The sequence below is a fragment of the Caenorhabditis remanei genome, chromosome V (assembly GCF_010183535.1).
Source record: "Caenorhabditis remanei strain PX506 chromosome V, whole genome shotgun sequence".
NCBI classification, from domain to species: Eukaryota; Metazoa; Nematoda; class Chromadorea; order Rhabditida; family Rhabditidae; genus Caenorhabditis; species Caenorhabditis remanei.
In genome coordinates this window covers 19,896,680-19,913,961 of record NC_071332.1, presented here as the reverse complement: position 1 = coordinate 19,913,961, position 17,282 = coordinate 19,896,680, and the positions used below count along the sequence as shown (strand labels likewise).

The window sequence follows — 17,282 nt, the reverse complement described above, 5'->3', positions numbered from 1 at the left end:
ATTTTAATAAAAATCCCATTTTTAACGTGAACGCTCATTTTGATTTCATTGTTTACTTGTCGAAGACTGCCAAAGGTCAACTAAACTTTAAATATTTTATTTCTACTAAAATACTGCAACCACAGAATGTCCTATCTCGAATGCTACAAATATGAGGAGACTCCGCCACTATCTCCGTCGCAACGTGTCTATATCATAGACATGCCGGATCTTGTGATGAGAAAAATTCTAGAGGAAGTTGACCTTGTGTCAATGTGAGTTCAGCCATCAATGAGCGAGATGAAAACAGATAAATTTCCAGAATGATTCTTCGAAAAGTGTGTCGTGCATTCCGTAACTACATTGATGACACGAAACCTGACAGCAAGTTAAACGGACTCGCGATCTACGTGAGATCGGATTCAATTCGTGTCTCATATGAGTATTTTCTTTCCAAGCCGCTGAGATCGGAGATGGTAACAATTCGCTATAAGAACAAAAGAATAGGTTTCGATATTTTTTGTGAGGATATGCAGAGGGTTCTAGGAAACCAAAAGACCCCATTTAGCCAGTTTTTAATTTTCAATCCTGAATATGAATCAAACATCAAAGAAGCACCTTCACTAAACTTTTTCCAAAAAAGTCTTGAACGTGTTTGTTGCCGGAGAACACCAAAAAACACGGAAACGTATCCTTCGCAATACGAAAACTCTATAGCAATGCATACCAAAGTTTTTGATTGTATTCTGGAGACACTGAAATCAAGAAAACACCCTCTTCAAGTGAGTTCTCTGTATATTTCTGTAAATGGACAGGATCGACTGGAAACGCTAATGGAACATGTAGAATCGAGAGAATTAACGTATTTGACTATTAACGATCCAAGAAAGGAAAATCACGCGACTGTGAAATGTGAACTGAACCTTGATGTACTCAAAAATTTTGGTAACTTAAAAGGGCTTAAAGTTCACTACTCTTTGATAACCTCATCGCTTGAAACGTTGTCTCACATTCTAATTATCGAAGGGACATTCAAGAAAATCACTGCAACTGACATAATTGCCAAAATAGAGGTAGGATTCAGAATATTGCCATCACTAACATAACTACTTCCAGACACATCTCAAATCGACCCCTTACTTTCGTGATCATTTAATCAAATACGATGAGTTTCCTGATGAATCCCGTTTATTTGAATTGTTTGGAACACCGTTTGATCAATCTTCCGGTAGAGCTAAATGGAAATTCAATTTTCCGAAGAGCGAGGGAAAACTAGTTGTCACTTTAACGCCTGCTTGGGTGGAATTTTACAATAGTTGTTAAATAAAGTTTGGTCACTTTCCATATATGTCACTCTTATCAATATGTCTATATTTTTTTTCTATTAACCCCAAAGTTTACTCCAATTAAACTTCAGGTGTGGTTGGAATGGTCCGAATAGCTCTTCAAATGATCCAGCAAGATAGAAATTATATTCCACAATTTGAAAATCAGCGATGGTTTATATAACTTCAATAGTCATATGAATAAATCAATTGAATAAATGGAAAATTTATTAAATTATATGTATATATATAATTTATGAGAAAAACATTTTTGAGCCGATGTTTCAAAACAAAAAACTGGAATTGTGAAATTTTTTGAAAATGAAACATTGGCGTACTTAAAAAGTAATGGACTCTAATAAGACTGTCATAATCAAAAAATCAACTACTAACTTGAAGAACATAAACCCATAAGCGCATAGTCCTAGCAAAAATCAAAGAGATGATATCACTGATTTAATTAGATTCTGGGAAAATGAACTGATAAGGATTCACAGACAACATATATAGTTGTGCTGATAAGTGCAATTAGATTTATTTTCAGAGAGATATGGCTGCTAATAACTTACTGACTGGTTTTCCTCTGAAACTTTTTTGTACGAAGATTCAGATTCAACTCACTTCATCTACAATAGACGGGAAAACTTTCCGGAGGGATTTTCGACGGATTTCCAACTTATAATGAATGTTCTTCAAAATCCCAATCTAAAAGAGTCCAAGATCGATTTTACTTATGATAGCACTGACGTATTGGAAGCTTTTAAAAATATATTCGAAGAACTTCTGCAAGTCGAGTTTCTAACTTTGTTTGCTTTCAATGAACCAGTTTTGCTTGAAATCCTACCGATTTTTGACCCGGACACAGCGGTGTCTTCAGTAACCCTGATCTGAAGATGAAGAGTCATTTTCATTTCACAGAAGTCAAAGTTTCTTTGTCGAAAAAACGGATATTTCGAAAATGAAGGATGTAAGTGTGTAGTTTATAGTTTGCAGTTTATCCAAATTTCGGAGGGTACTGTGATGTTTCACTATCAAGATCAGTCGAGCGTTCCGGGGAACGCGGTGATAATTGAGTATACGAAGAAATAACTATTTTTTGTTACTCATTAAACTTTAAAAATAATTTCACAATACTCATTTTCCGTTTTCCAAACATTCAGTCCAGCATGTCTATGATATGAACACATTGCGACGGAGGTGATAGAGGATAAGATTGGAACCTTTGAGACAGAACATTCAGAGACCGTTTGTAGCTAGAAATGAAAGAAATGGTTTCATTCGCCCCATTAAAAAACACACTTGTACTTCAATTAGAGTAAACTGTAAAGTAATAGGAAAAAAAGTTTTTTATAGGCATATTGATGAGACTGTCAGAACTTTATTTAAAGACACGTGTAAAACCTCACGGACCTAGCAGCCGATAAAGAGACAACTAGATTTCCCTCGTTTTTCGGAATATCGAACTTCCATTTAGTCGAACTGGAAAAATGTTCAAACGGTGTTCCGAACAGTTCAAATAAATGAGATTCATCAGGAAATTCATCATATTTAATATAATAATCGAACCATGGTTGAGAGCCCGATTTGAGATGTGTCTGGAAGTAGTTATGTTGGTGATGACAATATTCTGAATCCTACCTCTTTTCTGGCGAGTATCTCAGTTGCAGTGATTTTTTTAAATGTCCCTTTGATAATTGGAATGTGAGACAACGATTCAAGCGAGGAGGTTATCAGAAAGTTGAAAACCAGAAGATCTTTTAAGTTACCAAAGTTTTTGAGCATATCAAGGTTCAGTTCACTTTTCACAGTCGGGTAAATATCATTTTTAATGCACAAATACTTCAACTCTGTCGATTCCACATGTTTCAGCAGTGTTTCCAGTTGATTCTGTCCATTTATAGAAATACTCAAATTACTCACTTGAAGAGGGTGGTTTCTTGATTTTAGTATCTTCAGAATAACACCACAAACTTTGTTGCACATTGCAATAGAGTTTGCGTATCGTGAAGGATATGTTTTTGTGTTTTCTGATCTCCTCCGGCAACAAAAAAGTTCTAAACTTTTTTGAAAAAAATTTAGTGAAGGGGGTTCTTCAATTTCTGATTCATTTTCACGATTGTAAATATATAAATGACTAATTTTCGTCTTCTGGTTTCCTAGAACCGTCTGAATATCTTCACAGAAAACGTCAAAAGCTTTTCTTCCATTTATATGTTTGAGTTGACCCTGGCCGAAACGAATTTTACATCCTTTTTTGTTGTTTTCATAAGAAACTTCTGCCAACTCTGACGGTGTTTCTAGCGGCTTAGAAAGAAAATACCGGAATAAGACCAGTATTGTTTCCGATCTCACGTATATCGTGGTTCCTTTCAATTTGCTGTCAGGTTTTGTGTCATCAATATAGTTACGGAATGCACGACACACTTTTCGAAGAATCATTCTGTATTTTTATCTGTTTTCATGTCGCTTATTGATTGCTCAACTCACATTGATACAAGGTCCACTTCTTCTAGAATCTTTCTCATTACAAGATCCGGCATGTCTATAAGGACCCGTTGCGACGGAGGTGGTGGTGGAGTCTTCTCAGATTCGAACCATTTGAGATAGGGCATTATGTGGTTGCAATATTTTTAGTAGAAATAAAGTTTTTAAAATTTAGTTGACCTTTAACAGTCTTTGACAATTAAATAAGAATATTCGTCCACGTTCATATATACATATTTTTATATAGTTTCGTCAGATAAAATATAAAGATAAAAGCTCGCAACTTTTTACTTCTGATTCAGGTGCCCCACCGAAAAAGTTTTTTTTATAAGCATATTGATGAGAGAGACAGAAAATTTATTCAAAACACGTTGTAAACATCACAGACCTAGAAGGCCATAAAAAGACACCTAGATTTTTTTCGCTTTTCGGAATATCGAACTTCCATGCAGTCTGATGAGAAGGTGTTCCAAACATTTCAAATAACCGAGATTTATCAGTAAACTCATCGTATTTAATTACATAATCGCAATACCATGATTTGAGATGTGTCTGAAAGTAGTTATGTTAGTGATGACAATATTCTAAATCCTACCTCTTTTCTGGCGAGTATCTCAGTTGCAGTGATTTTCTTAAATGTCCCTTTGATACTTAAAATGTGAGACAACGATTCGAGGGAGGAGGTTATCAAAAAGTCAAAAACTAGAAAGTGTTTTAAGTTCCCAAAGTTTTTGAGCATATCAAGGTTCAGTTCCCCTTTAACAGTTGGGTAAATATCATTTCTTTCTTCGTTAATAGCCAAACGCTTTAATTCTCTCGGGTCCACATGTTTCAGCAGTGTTTCCAGTTGATCTTGTCCATTTATAGAAATGTTCAAATACCTCACTTGCAAAGGGTGTTTTCTTGATTTTAGGATCTTCAGATAAAAATCAAAAGCTTGGTTGTACATTGGTATAGAGTTTGCGTATTGTGAAGGATATGTTTCTGTGAACACATGTTTTCTTGCTTTCTAATCTCCTCCGGCAACAAACAAGTTCAAAAGTTTTTTGGAAAAAGTTCAGTGATCGGGTTTCTTCACTGTTTGATTCATCATCACTGTTTGATTCATCTTCACTGTTTGATTTATCTTCACTGCTCGTTACATTTTTATGATCGTAAATATAAAACTGGCTAATTGTTGTCTTCTGGTTTCCTAGAACCGTTTGCATATCTTCACAGAAAACATCAAAAGCTTTTCTTCCATTTATATGTTTGAGCCGGCCCTGGCCGAAACGAACGCCACATCCATTTTTGTTGTTTTCATAAAAAACTGTTACCTCCTTCGACGGTGTTTTTTCTCTCAACGGCTTAGAAATAAAATACCAATATGAGACAATAATTGTATCTGATCTCACGTAGATCGTGATTCCAAATAACTTGCTGTCAGGTTTCGTGTCATCAATGTAGTTACGGAATGCACGACACACTTTTCGAAGAATCATTCTGGAAATTTATCTGTTTTCATGTCACACATTGATGGCTGAACTCACATTAGTACAACATTTTCTAGAATTTTTCTTATAGCGAGATCCGGCAGTAAAAGATTGAAAACATTTGAGGCCGAACATTCAGAGATTGTTTGTAGGTAGAAACAAAAGAAATAGTTTCATTCGACCATTTAAAAAACACATTTGCACTTTGATAGGTATAAACTTTGAAGTAATAGGAAAACATGTTTTTATAGACATATTGATAAGACTGACATAATTTCATTTAAAAACACGTGTAAAATTCCACGTTCCATGCAGCCGATAAAGAGACTTCTAGATTTCTCTCGCTTTTCGGATAATTGAACTTCCATGTAGTTCTACCAAAAAAATGATCAAACGGTGTTCCAAACAGTTCAAATAAACGAGATTCATCAAGAAACTCATCGTATTTGATCGAATAACGAAACCATGGTATAAAAAGAGAACCCGATTTGAGATGTGTCTGGAAGTAGTTATGTTAGTGATGACAATATTCTGAATCCTACCTCTTTTCTGGCGAGTATCTCAGTTGCAGTGATTTTCTTGAACTTCCCATGAACTTTTAAAATGTGAGACAATGATTCAAGCGATGAGGTTATCAAAAAGTTGAAAACTGCAAGTTCATTTAAGTTACCAAAGTTTTTGAGTGTATCCAAACTCAGTTCACGTTTGACAGTCCCGTAAATCTCATTTTTTGGTTCGCTAATAACTAAATACTTTAATTCTGTCGATTTAACATGTTTCAGCAGTGTTTCCAGTTGATCCTGCCCATTTATAGAAATTCTCATATATCTCACTTGAAGAGGATGTTTTCTTGATTTTAGGATCTTCAGATGAAAATCAAAAGCTTGGTTGTACATTGCTATAGAGCTTGTGTTTTGGGAAACAAATGTTTTCATGTTTTCTGATCTCCTCCTGCAACAAACAAGTTCCAAACTTTTTTGGAAAAAGTTTGGTGAAGGGGTTTCTTCAATGATCAATTCATCTTCACGATAGTAAAAGAAAAAGTGGCTAATTTTTGTCTTCTGATTTCCTAGAACCGTCTGCATATCTTCACAGAAAACATCAAAAGCTTTTCTTCCATTTATATGTTTGATTCGACCCTTGCCAAAACGAATGCCACATCCTTTTTTGTTGTTTTCATAGAAAACTGTTACCTCCTTCGATGGTGTTTCTTCTCCCAGCGGCTTGGAAAGAAAATACCCATATGAGACAAAAATTGTATCCGATTTCGTGATAATCGTGATTTCTTTCAACTTGCTGTCCGATTTCGTGTCATCAATGAAGTTACGGAATGCACAACACACTTTTCGAAGTTTCATACTGTAATTTTATCTGTTTTCATGTCACACATTGATGGCTGAACTCACATTGATACAAGGTCAACTTCATCTAGAATTTTTTTCATTACAAGATCCGGCATGTCTATGATAAGGACACGTTGCGTCGGAGGTGGTGGCGGAGTCTCCTCAGATTTGTACCGGTTGAGACGAAACATTCTGCGGTTACAATAATTTTTATTGGAAATGAAGAATTTAGAGCTTAGTTGATCTTCCTTCGACAAGTAAACAATGAAATAAGAATGATCTTTCACGTTATAAATGTATTTAGTTTTGTATTTTTGCCGCTTTAAAAAATGTGATTAGGCTGCCACGTTATAAAAGTCAAGTCTTATCCGTCTACACATGCGTTTCTGCTTTTTCTCAGAATCTGATTTAAATAATGGTATCATCTCTCTGTTAAAGATTCTCCAATCATTCAATTTATTTATTTACATTTCTCTTAAAGTTATATGCTAATTTTCAAAATGATTACTTTTTTATTCTTGATAGGAAACACGAATATTAATTAAAAACAGTCAGGTTACAAAGTCATAAATGAATTTTCGGAATGCATGACACATTTTTCGAAATTTGCATTATGTGATTTTTTGTAACTATATTTAGGCCACATATAGATGGCTGAACTCACATTAGTACAACATTTTCTAGAATTTTTCTTATAGCGAGATCCGGCAGGAAAAGATTGAAAACATTTGAGGCCGAACATTCAGAGATTGTTTGTAGGTAGAAACAAAAGAAATCGTTTCATTCGACCGTTTAAAAAACACATTTGTACTTTAATAGGTATGAACTTTGAAGTAAAAGGAAAAAAGTTTTTTATAGGCATATTGATGAGACTGTCAGAACTTTATAGAAAACCAGCTGAAAATTCCACGGACCTAGCAGCCGATACAGAGACTTCTAGAATTCTCTCGCTTTTCGGATACTTGAACTTCCATGTAGTTTTACCAAATAAATGATCAAAAAACGGTGTTCCAAACAGTTCAAATAAACGAGATTCATCAGGAAACTCATCGTATTTGATAGAATAACGAAACCATGGTATGAAAAGAGAGCCCGATTTGAGATGTGTCTGGAAGTAGTTATGTAAGTGATGACAATATTCTGAATCCTACCTCTTTTCTGGCGAGTATCTCAGTTGCTGTGATTTTCTTGAATGTCCCGTGGACATTTAAAATGTGAGACAACGATTCAAGCGAAGAGGTTATCAAAAAGTTGAAAACTGCAAGATCATTTAAGTTACCAAAGTTTTTGAGTACATCAAGGTTCAGTTCACATTTCACATCTGCGTGATTGGTTTTTTTTGGTTCGCTAATAACCAAATAATCTAATTCTGTCGAATTCATATGCTTTAGCAGTGTTTCCAGTTGATCCTGTCCATTTATAGAAATGTTCAAATACCTTACTTGCAAAGGGTGTTTTCTTGATTTTAGGATCTTCAGATAAAAATCAAAAGCTTGGTTGTACATTGCTATAGAGCTTGTGTTTTGGGAAACAAATGTTTTCATGTTTTCTGATCTCCTCCGGCAACAAACAAGTTCCAAACTGTTTTGGAAAAAGTTTGGTAAAAGGGTTTCTTCAATGATCAATTGATTTTCACGATAGTGAAAGGAAAAATGGCTAATTGTTGTCTTCTGGTTTCCGAGAACCGTCTGCATATCTTCACAGAAAACATCAAAAGCTTTTCTTTCATTTATATGTTTGATTCGACCCTTTCCAAAACGAATGCCACAACCTTCTTTCTTGTTTTCATAAGAAACTAATGCCAACTCCGAAGGTGTTTCTTCTCCCAGCGGCTTGGAAAGAAAATACCCATATGAGACAAAAATTGAATCCGATTTTGTGATAATCGTGATTTCTTTCAACTTGCTGTCAGGTTTCGTGTCATCAATGAAGTTACGGAATGCACAACACACTTTTCGAAGTTTCATTCTGCAATTTTATCTGTTTTCATATCGCGCATTGATGGCTGAACTCACATTGATACAAGGTCAATTTCCTCTAGAATTTTTCTCATTACAAGATCCGGCATGTCTATGATAAGGACTCGTTGCGACGGAGGCGGTGGTGGAGTCTCCTCAGATTTGTACCATTTGAGACAAAACATCCAGTGGTTACAAAATTTTTAGTAGAAATAAAAAATTTAAAGTTTAGTTGACCTGTGACAATTAATTAAACAATAAAATAAGAATGATCAATCACGTTATAAATGTATTTAGTATCATCTTTTTATCGCCTAAAAAGAGTAAAACTCAATTCGAGAAAATGGTTCTACGTTATTAAAGTTAAGCCTTACTCGTCTATAAATGGATTTCTGCTTTTTCCCATTATAAAATTTAGTTAATCTCTGATTTTTGGTAGGTGCTATTTCATATTGCTCTCTTAATAAACGCCTTCAAAAAATCTGAGGAAAAATTGAAAACAATTCTTCTTCCTCCCTCCCATCGTGCGCTATTTGATTACATGAAAATCTTTTCAGAACGATTTTAGACAATGGTTCAAAATTTAACTTTGAAGTATGTACTGGAGAATTATGACAATATTATTCCTGTTGTCAACTATTTCCCTGAAGACAAGTTTATCGACAACTTAAAAGTTGAATGATGACCCTCATATGGTTTTTCCCGCAAAACTAGGCTCAATTTCAATCTTGTTTCAATCGGTTCACTAGTTCACTTTATTTATCTCTTTTCAATCACCTGTTATCAGGATATTCAAATAATTATAATTTAAATTCCCTCTCTAATTCCCTGTTGTCAGTAAACGCGCTCTGCCGAACAGCGGCAGACACGCACTCTCCTCCGCATCAACACTCTCTATTTTTCATCGGCCGCGAGCGTCTTCGCATCGCGGTCAGCCGCGCCTCTTTTATCCTAAACTCGTTCAACGAGTGAGGTTCGTACTTCTACCCTTCGTAGAATGCATTGAGAGTTTGTGTTTCTCGGCAGAATATTTCCGTTTATATTTTTCCGGATATTTTAGCCATTTTTAAACGCGACCTGACGCTAGGGAAACCTGATTGTCCTCCATTTTTTGGCATTTCAGGCCAATCTAAGTGATCCGCTGCTGTGAGCGCCCAATCGTCCATCTTCCGACCCGCGGCACTTCCAGTTGAACGTTTTTCTAAATATTAAATTATCTCTCTTGAATTATCTAATTTTTCCTAATAAATGGGTCAATTGTCTTAAAACTTGTGTTTTGTTGTCGCATCGCTTATCTTCACATTTATACCCGTATTTCATACATTTTTATTCAGTATGAGAAGATTTTCAGGAGCGGGTCTTTCTCCGACCGCATTTATAACCCGTCTCCACAATTCCTGGCTTGCTGAATCATTTGGGGAACCATTATAAGACAAACGTGAACTTTAACTGGAGTAAATTGAGAAGTAATAGGAAAAACATATGTGCTCATAGGCATGTTGACGAGAGACAGAACTTTATTTATTAATAATAACTTTTTTAATTAATAATAACTCATTGAAATATCCACGGACGAAGCCCATAAAGAGACAACTAGTTTTTTCTTGGTTTTCGGAATATTGAACTTCCATTTAGTCCAACTGGAATAATGTTCAATCGGTGCTCCAAACAGTTCAAATAAACGAGATTTATCAGGAAACTCATCGTATTTAATTGTATAACAACGAACCCATGAATCAAAGAGAGAAACCAATTCGAGATGTGTCTGAAATTAGTTATGTTCGTAATGGCAAAAATATGAATCCAACTTCTTTTCTGGCGAGTATCTCAGTTGCAGTGATTTTCTTGAATGTCCCTTCGATAGTTGGAATGTGAGACAACGATTCAAGCGAGGAACTTATCAAAAATTCGTAAACTGTAAGTTCATTTAAGTTACCAAAGTTTTTGAGTACATCAAGATTCAGTTCACATTTCATATCTGCGTGACTTGCTCTTATTGCTTCGCTAATAACCAAATACTTTAATTCGGTCGATTTCACATGTTTCAGCAGCGTTTCCAGTTGATCCTGTCCATTTACAGAAATTCTCAAATTACTCACTTGAACAGGGAGATTTCTTGATTTCAATATTTCCAGAATGAAATCGAAAACTGTGTTGTACATTGGTATAGAGTTTGCGTATTGTGAAGGATATGTCTTTGTGTTTTCTGATCTCCTCCGGCAACAAAAAAGTTCTAAACTTTTTTGGAAAAGGTTCGGTGGATGGGTTTCTTCTTCTTCACTGTTCGACGCATCTTCACAATTGTGAAAATTAAAGTATCTAATCGTTGTCTTCTGGTTTCCTAGAACCATCTGCATATCTTCACAGAAAACATCAAAAGTTTTTCTTCCATTTATATGTTTGAGTTGACCCTCGCCAAAACGAATCTCACATCCTTTTTTGTTGTTTTCATAAGAAACTGTTACCTCCTTCGATTTTTTCTTTCTCAACGGCTTGGAAAGAAAATACCAATATGAAACAAAAATTGAATTCGATTCCTTGTAGATCTCGAGTCCGTTTAACTTGCTGTCAGGTTTCGTGTCATCAATGTAGTTACGGAATGCACGACACACTTTTCGAAGTTTCATTCTGTAAGTTTATCTGTTTTCATGTCGCGCATTGATGGCTGAACTCACATTGATACAAGGTCAATTTCATCTAGAATTTTTCTCATTACAAGATCCGGCATGTCTAAGATATGAACACGTTGCGACGGAAGGGGTGGTGGAGTCTCCTCAGATTTGTACCATTTGAGATAAGACATTATGCGGTTACAATATTTTTAGTAGAAATAAAACATTTAAAATTTAGTTGACCTTTGACAATTAATTAAACAATAAAATAAGAATAGTCGATCACGTTATAAATGTATTAATTTTCGTCTTCTTGTTGCCTTAAAAAGTGTAAAACTCAATTCGAGAAATGGGTGTCACTTTACTAAATTCAAGCATTACCCGTCTATACATTCCCGTTTTTTTCCCGAAATCTAATTAAATTGATCTCAATTTTTTGGTAAGGTGCTATTTCATAACACTCTCTCAATAAACACCTCCCAAAAATCTGAGGAAAAATTGATAAGAATTCTTCTTCCTCCCCTCTGCAAACAAGCAACTCCTTGCCACATGACTATCAGTCCCCACTATAAAACACCGAACCATTTGCTGATAAGTACGTGTCCATTTGCAAGTGCTAAATGTCCTCTCAAAACTTATTGACCGATCTTCCAGTGGAAATTTCGACAAAAATTTACAATGAATGTGATTTCGTGTCAATGTAAGTTATCAGTTTTTTAAAGCCTTTGCTCCATTTTCAGCCTAAAACTTCGAAAAGTGTGTCGCAGTATTCGGGAATTCATAGATACCACCAAACCGAACGCGGGCGTTTCCAAAATGACTGTTGATTTTGATTATGATTATATCAATATAAAATTGGGCAAAGATTCAGATTCAACTCACTTAACCTACAGAAGACGGGAAAACTTTCTGGAGGGATTTTCGACGGATTTCCGCATTATAATGAATATCCTTCAACAACCGAATCTAGAAGAGTTCAAGATCCTTTTATTTGGTGCTACGATTGACGACATGGAATCTTTCAAAAATATATCAGAAGAACTTTTGCAAGTCGAGTTTCTCACTGTATATGATTACGATGAGAAAGGTATGCTTGAAATCTTGCCGATTTTTGACCCGCACACATTGATCGGTCTCACACTTGATGGGGTGGCTATGGATGATGACGATGAAGGGATGGATGATGACGATGGCAGTGGATATCATTCTGGGCCTTTGTACATCGATCTAAGTGAAATAATGGAACTGGATCAGTGGAAGATGAGCGAATATAGACGGTTTCTACGTTTACCCTGATGTGGAGAATTTCACGCATTTCACAGAAGCCAAAGTTTCTATGGAAAGAGTCGATGAAACGGATATTTCGGAAATGAAGGATGTAAGTGTGTTGTTTGTAGTTAAATCAAATAGTTTACCTTCTTGATTTTCAGGCGATGCTACAAGAATTCAATTATCTTACACTTGAAATAAAATCTAAACTTATTTTTGGTGATTTTGCTGAAAAGTTTGGAGAGCCTCTCGTAATCGACGGTGAAGAAAATTGGTACTTCCGGAGTCCGGACAAAAAGATTTTGAAGCTGAATATCTCGGAGGATACCGTCATGTTTCACTATCATGACCTGTCGAGCGTTCCGAAGAACGCGGTGATAATTGAATATACAAAGAAATAACTTTTTTCGTTTGCTTACGTGGTTTCTATTTTAACTTGAAAGTATCCTTACTGAATGGTACATATAATAAAGCTTTGTAGTTCATTTGATGCATCTGTTACATCAGAGAAAAAATAGATTTTAGAAAACAACAAAGTCTGGTGGAGAGCTGAAGAGTCTGTAGTCAGTGGCAGGTATTTTGAAGTATGGCCTGTTGAGTGGTCCATAAGGGTCATTGATAACAAAATTTCTTGTAATAAATGTTCCACCAACTCACATTCAACAGGATGGAGATGTGGTAGGTAATGTGATATTGAAATCAAAAACTTCAAGACAATTTGAGTTCGTGAAGTTCTACAGGCGCTTAAAGTCTATCGATATTTCATTCTTACCGTTTTGAGGTAACCTTCTCACCCAGTTTCTTTGTTCAAGTATTTGAGCGAGTCGAGCTTTCACAGTTACAGTACCGTCCAAAAAGTTGTAAACTTTGGCAGTTTTCAGTTAAAATTGTTCAACTTTGAGAATGTGTTATGGTAATTCTGATTGCCCCATCAAATAGATTTTTAATGAACTATAGAGAACAAAGGTAGAGCTTTATTTTTGTAGTTGACCACTTTTTTGTACAGACACTCCTTAGAGAGTTACATGTCGACAAAGTAACTTCTCTCTCAAATCGACCAATTTCAGTGCAAAATAGAGAGATTTTTGAGCTGTCTTTTTAATGTGACCATAACTCTCTAGAGAGTGTTCGTACTAAAAAGTTGTCAACTACAAAAATGAAGCTCTACCTTTGTTCTGTATATGTATTATAATGACAACCACTCAAAGTTGCCTAATTTCAACTGAAAACGGCCAAAGTTTTCCTTTTGGACGTTACTGTATAGGAATATCCTATTTTTGGAACCAGGAGTCAATTAACAAACTAAATAATTTCTCCGGTCGAAAAAATTGACAAACCGGTGTTCCAAACAGTTTGAACGTCTTATTTCACAATACTCTCTTTGCAAACAAACAACTCGACACGCGTACCAGTTGCCACTATAAAACACCGAACAATTCGATGATAAGCGTTCATTTGGAAGTTTTGTTATCTCAAAACATTTTGAGTTTTCTATTTCATTATTTTTCGAATTTATTCGAAAGCAAACTCCATGGATACTCCGGGAACTATTACTACTGTCACTTATGTAAGTTTTAATTTTCTTTCAAGGCAATTTATAAAAGTTTTTCAGCAACAATGGGCAGATTTCGTGGAGTGTCCGATTTGTTACACCGTGTACGATAGACCCATGCAAATGGGTTGTGGCCATACGTTTTGCTCCAAATGTATCGAAAGCTTGGTAAGCTTTTTAGACATAAAACATGGAAAAAAGTTTTTTTTAGGTGAGCCTAGCGAAAACTCCTGGCGCTACAGAAATCAAGTGCCCAGAATGCAGAAAACCAACGACAGTTCCTGTTAACGGGCTTCCAGTCAATTACAGAGTTCAGGAGATCGTACAGAAAGTTGCGCCACTTTTTAAACATCGACATCTGGTAAAACATTGTACACAATGCAAGGAGATTCTTGCTCACGGAGTCTATTTCGATTGCTCACAATGTGCTGAAAAAGGTTCCAAAATATGCTCAACGTGCGCAATTCGTTTGCATAATGGGCACATTATGGTTGAGAGAAAGACGTTGACTTCTGATGACGTTCGTGTGATGAAGCAAAAGATCAATGAGGCCTCGGCGCGGGCATTTGAAGCTCTTAAAAGCATCAAACCTCAGTTTAAGTCAGTTGGAGGAAGCATTGAGAAAAAAGTGGTCGAGGCGAGTTGTTTTTAAATTTTTAAATTTTTAAATTAAAACTAAACAATTAAAAATTTTAAATTCTTATAGAAACTTGAGTCCCTCGTGAAGATCTTCGACTTCATGTTGAACTCATTCGATAGCAAAATCAAAGATACATCAACTATGGATGAGCTGATGGTAGAAGTTAAAAAGGCGGAACGTGTAGCTGAAACATATGAAAAAGGAATAAAAACTGAAAACCTGATGGCTGCTATCGAAAAAGCTATCGAGGAATACATGAAACCATTTGAGGCATGCTCGAGTTAATTTAATTTTTAATAATTATTCACTGGCTTTCAGAAACTCCAAGAAGAGTTGGATTTTCAACCTGATGTTCCTGATATTGCTGCTGCACCGGCTCCGGCTCCACCTCCTGCTCGTGTTATTTACGCACCACCACCGCCACCTCAGCAGCCATTGATTTTTCCACCTTATCAAGTTCAGCCTCAACCCTTGCCAGATTATCGACATGCAAGGCGACATGTGTTACATCCTGGAATTTCTCCAGGATATCATCAACAGCCTGGACCACCTATTATGCAGCCAGGGCCACAACGTATGCCCATGCTGCAACAGCAACTACCCCAACCCCAACAGCAACAACTGCAACAACAACAATTCCCACAACAACTTCAACAACAACTCCATCCCCAACAACTGCAACCACCCCAACAACCACTCCAACCCCAACAATTCCAACAACAACAAGCTGCACAACCACCCCAGATGCCAGAACCCCGTGGGCATGGTCCTGAAGAACCTTCAACGTCATCAAGCACCTCTGCTACACAACCGTCGACATCTGACTCCCAAACATCTCAGGATTCAACAAATTCGCTGACTGCCGCGAAAAGAATGAAAATGGTAGAACCTGAACCAATGGATGCTGATGAAATGGCTGATCCAGTTTGAAGTGAATTTGAAATTGTTAAAATAATATATCTTTGTGTTTTCAGACGCCATGCTGCTTGTGAAATATCAAGGGCTTCTGGAACGTCTTCATCGACTTCCACCATTTGTTTATAATTGCTTTATTTTTTAATTTTATTATTCCAAACTTATATTTTTAAAAGGTTTATTAATAAAATGGTGGATCGGTTCTTTTTTTAGAATTGGAAGTCAAGATGTTCCAAAAGACGTTGTTATCAGAGACTGATTGAATCATTCATTATATTGTGAACGTTCTTGACAATAAATGTATTACATGCGGCCATGACACGTCATCAATTATTATTTTCTTTTTCTCCAAGTTCATGTTCCGGAAGGAGCTGTTAATGCAATGAAGTGAAAATAATCTTGGAAGTTGAGAGAATGCGCCAAAGACACGCCAGACCCCTTGAACATTAGGTTGTCACAGGGTCAAATGAAGCATCTGCGCTCCAGTGAATTTGCTTCCTATCTTTTCTTCTTTTATGTCTCTTTCTATTTGCCCGTCTGTTTTTCAGTCTCTATCAAACTGACCACACAGTATCAGTGCGTCTTTATTATTTCCATCAAACAACTTTCCTCTTTTCTGCCAGCCATGCCTTCACAAACTTTATTGGTTGATTTCCCAGCGGTTGTCAAATCCAAAGTTATCGAAAAGTTGGACTTTCTTTCGATGTAAGTCTCAAGTTTGTCAGTTTTTAAGTAAGAAACTATTTTTAGTTTAAAACTACGCAAAGTCTGCTATAATCTACGCCAATTCATTGATGAGAACCCACCAAAATCACAATGTTGGAATGTAAGAGTTTCTACATTCAGCGAAATAATTTCGATCAAGTTTGAATCTCCGAATAACATGAAAATATCTTTTAAACCCATCGAGAACGGATGCGTAATGTCATGGAGCAATGACGATATATTCAAGTCAGAGGAATTCCATGATGAAAGTTACATTGATGTGTATTTGAGAGAACTCGGAATAATTATGAAACATAAACGGAGACCAGTATTGGATTATTTTTCAATTGAGCTATTCAATGGGGAAGGTAGTAAAGAAGTTCTCAAAGAATTGACTAGAATCGGATGTGTCTCTACCGATGAATTGACTTTTGTTGGATGTACCCAGATTGCCAAATTTTTACCATTTTTTGATTCCAATAATTTGATCAAAATTCGAATTAAATGTCACTTTGTACCGGCACTAGAAGACCAGGAGCATGCCATGAGAATATTGAATTTGCAAGAAATCCGACAGTTGGAGCAGTGGAAAAACTCGAAACACGTGACTTTTGAGGCAGTGGATTTTTGTGTCCAAATTCAAGATTTCTTACATTTCGAGCAAGTTAGAATTAATTGCAAAATGATATCAATTCAAGATATTGTTTTACTAAAAGAGGTTTGTCTTGTTATTTTTTCTGGCGTTGTGCAAATACTTTTTGATTTCAGTGTTTCCGGACGTCTTCAACGTTGTCTAGTTTCGTAATACGAGTATACGATGGTTTCAATGAGATAGAGCAACTCCATGCATCTCTTGGATTCCCTTCACTTCAAGTCGATCTCGGCAACCCCGAAGAAATATGGTTCTCTCGGATTCCTAATAATGAAGATGTTTTGAGAGTATTTTGTAATATGGAGGATCTGTTCTATTTTTGTAGAATCAAAATTCAAGATGTTCCCAAAGGAGCTGTTATCAGTGACTGATTGAA

The 17,282-nt window shown here is 36.0% G+C and overlaps 7 protein-coding genes across 7 annotated transcripts; 4 read left to right on the top strand and 3 right to left on the bottom strand.

The window, feature by feature from the left end:
- Window positions 1-126: 126 nt before the first annotated feature.
- On the top strand, window positions 127-1,420 carry GCK72_021456 (uncharacterized protein; the record flags this gene model as incomplete). Its single annotated transcript, XM_053734278.1, has 3 exons — window positions 127-254; window positions 302-455; window positions 1,397-1,420. 3 exons carry the CDS (start codon window positions 127-129, stop codon window positions 1,418-1,420), a joined length of 306 nt encoding a protein of 101 aa, XP_053583191.1.
- A 1,836-nt stretch (window positions 1,421-3,256) lies between these two features.
- Window positions 3,257-3,916, bottom strand: GCK72_021455 (uncharacterized protein; the record flags this gene model as incomplete). The annotated part of the gene is made up of 3 exons (XM_053734277.1): window positions 3,257-3,358; window positions 3,657-3,744; window positions 3,792-3,916. 3 exons carry the CDS (start codon window positions 3,914-3,916, stop codon window positions 3,257-3,259), a joined length of 315 nt encoding a protein of 104 aa, XP_053583190.1.
- Window positions 3,917-6,028: 2,112 nt separating this feature from the next.
- GCK72_021454 (uncharacterized protein) lies at window positions 6,029-6,794 on the bottom strand (the record flags this gene model as incomplete). Its single annotated transcript, XM_053734276.1, has 3 exons — window positions 6,029-6,109; window positions 6,454-6,619; window positions 6,667-6,794. The coding sequence occupies 3 exons, from the start codon at window positions 6,792-6,794 to the stop codon at window positions 6,029-6,031; spliced, it is 375 nt and encodes a 124-aa protein (XP_053583189.1).
- Window positions 6,795-10,104: 3,310 nt separating this feature from the next.
- Window positions 10,105-11,364, bottom strand: GCK72_021453 (uncharacterized protein; the record flags this gene model as incomplete). The annotated part of the gene is made up of 3 exons (XM_053734275.1): window positions 10,105-10,326; window positions 10,370-11,189; window positions 11,237-11,364. The coding sequence occupies 3 exons, from the start codon at window positions 11,362-11,364 to the stop codon at window positions 10,105-10,107; spliced, it is 1,170 nt and encodes a 389-aa protein (XP_053583188.1).
- A 751-nt stretch (window positions 11,365-12,115) lies between these two features.
- Window positions 12,116-12,469, top strand: GCK72_021452 (uncharacterized protein; the record flags this gene model as incomplete). Its single annotated transcript, XM_053734274.1, has 1 exon — window positions 12,116-12,469. The coding sequence occupies one exon, from the start codon at window positions 12,116-12,118 to the stop codon at window positions 12,467-12,469; it is 354 nt and encodes a 117-aa protein (XP_053583187.1).
- A 40-nt stretch (window positions 12,470-12,509) lies between these two features.
- Window positions 12,510-12,843, top strand: GCK72_021451 (uncharacterized protein; the record flags this gene model as incomplete). Its single annotated transcript, XM_003104441.2, has 2 exons — window positions 12,510-12,551; window positions 12,604-12,843. 2 exons carry the CDS (start codon window positions 12,510-12,512, stop codon window positions 12,841-12,843), a joined length of 282 nt encoding a protein of 93 aa, XP_003104489.2.
- A 3,331-nt stretch (window positions 12,844-16,174) lies between these two features.
- GCK72_021450 (uncharacterized protein) lies at window positions 16,175-17,277 on the top strand (the record flags this gene model as incomplete). The annotated part of the gene is made up of 3 exons (XM_053734273.1): window positions 16,175-16,254; window positions 16,300-16,972; window positions 17,023-17,277. The coding sequence occupies 3 exons, from the start codon at window positions 16,175-16,177 to the stop codon at window positions 17,275-17,277; spliced, it is 1,008 nt and encodes a 335-aa protein (XP_053583186.1).
- Window positions 17,278-17,282: the final 5 nt, after the last annotated feature.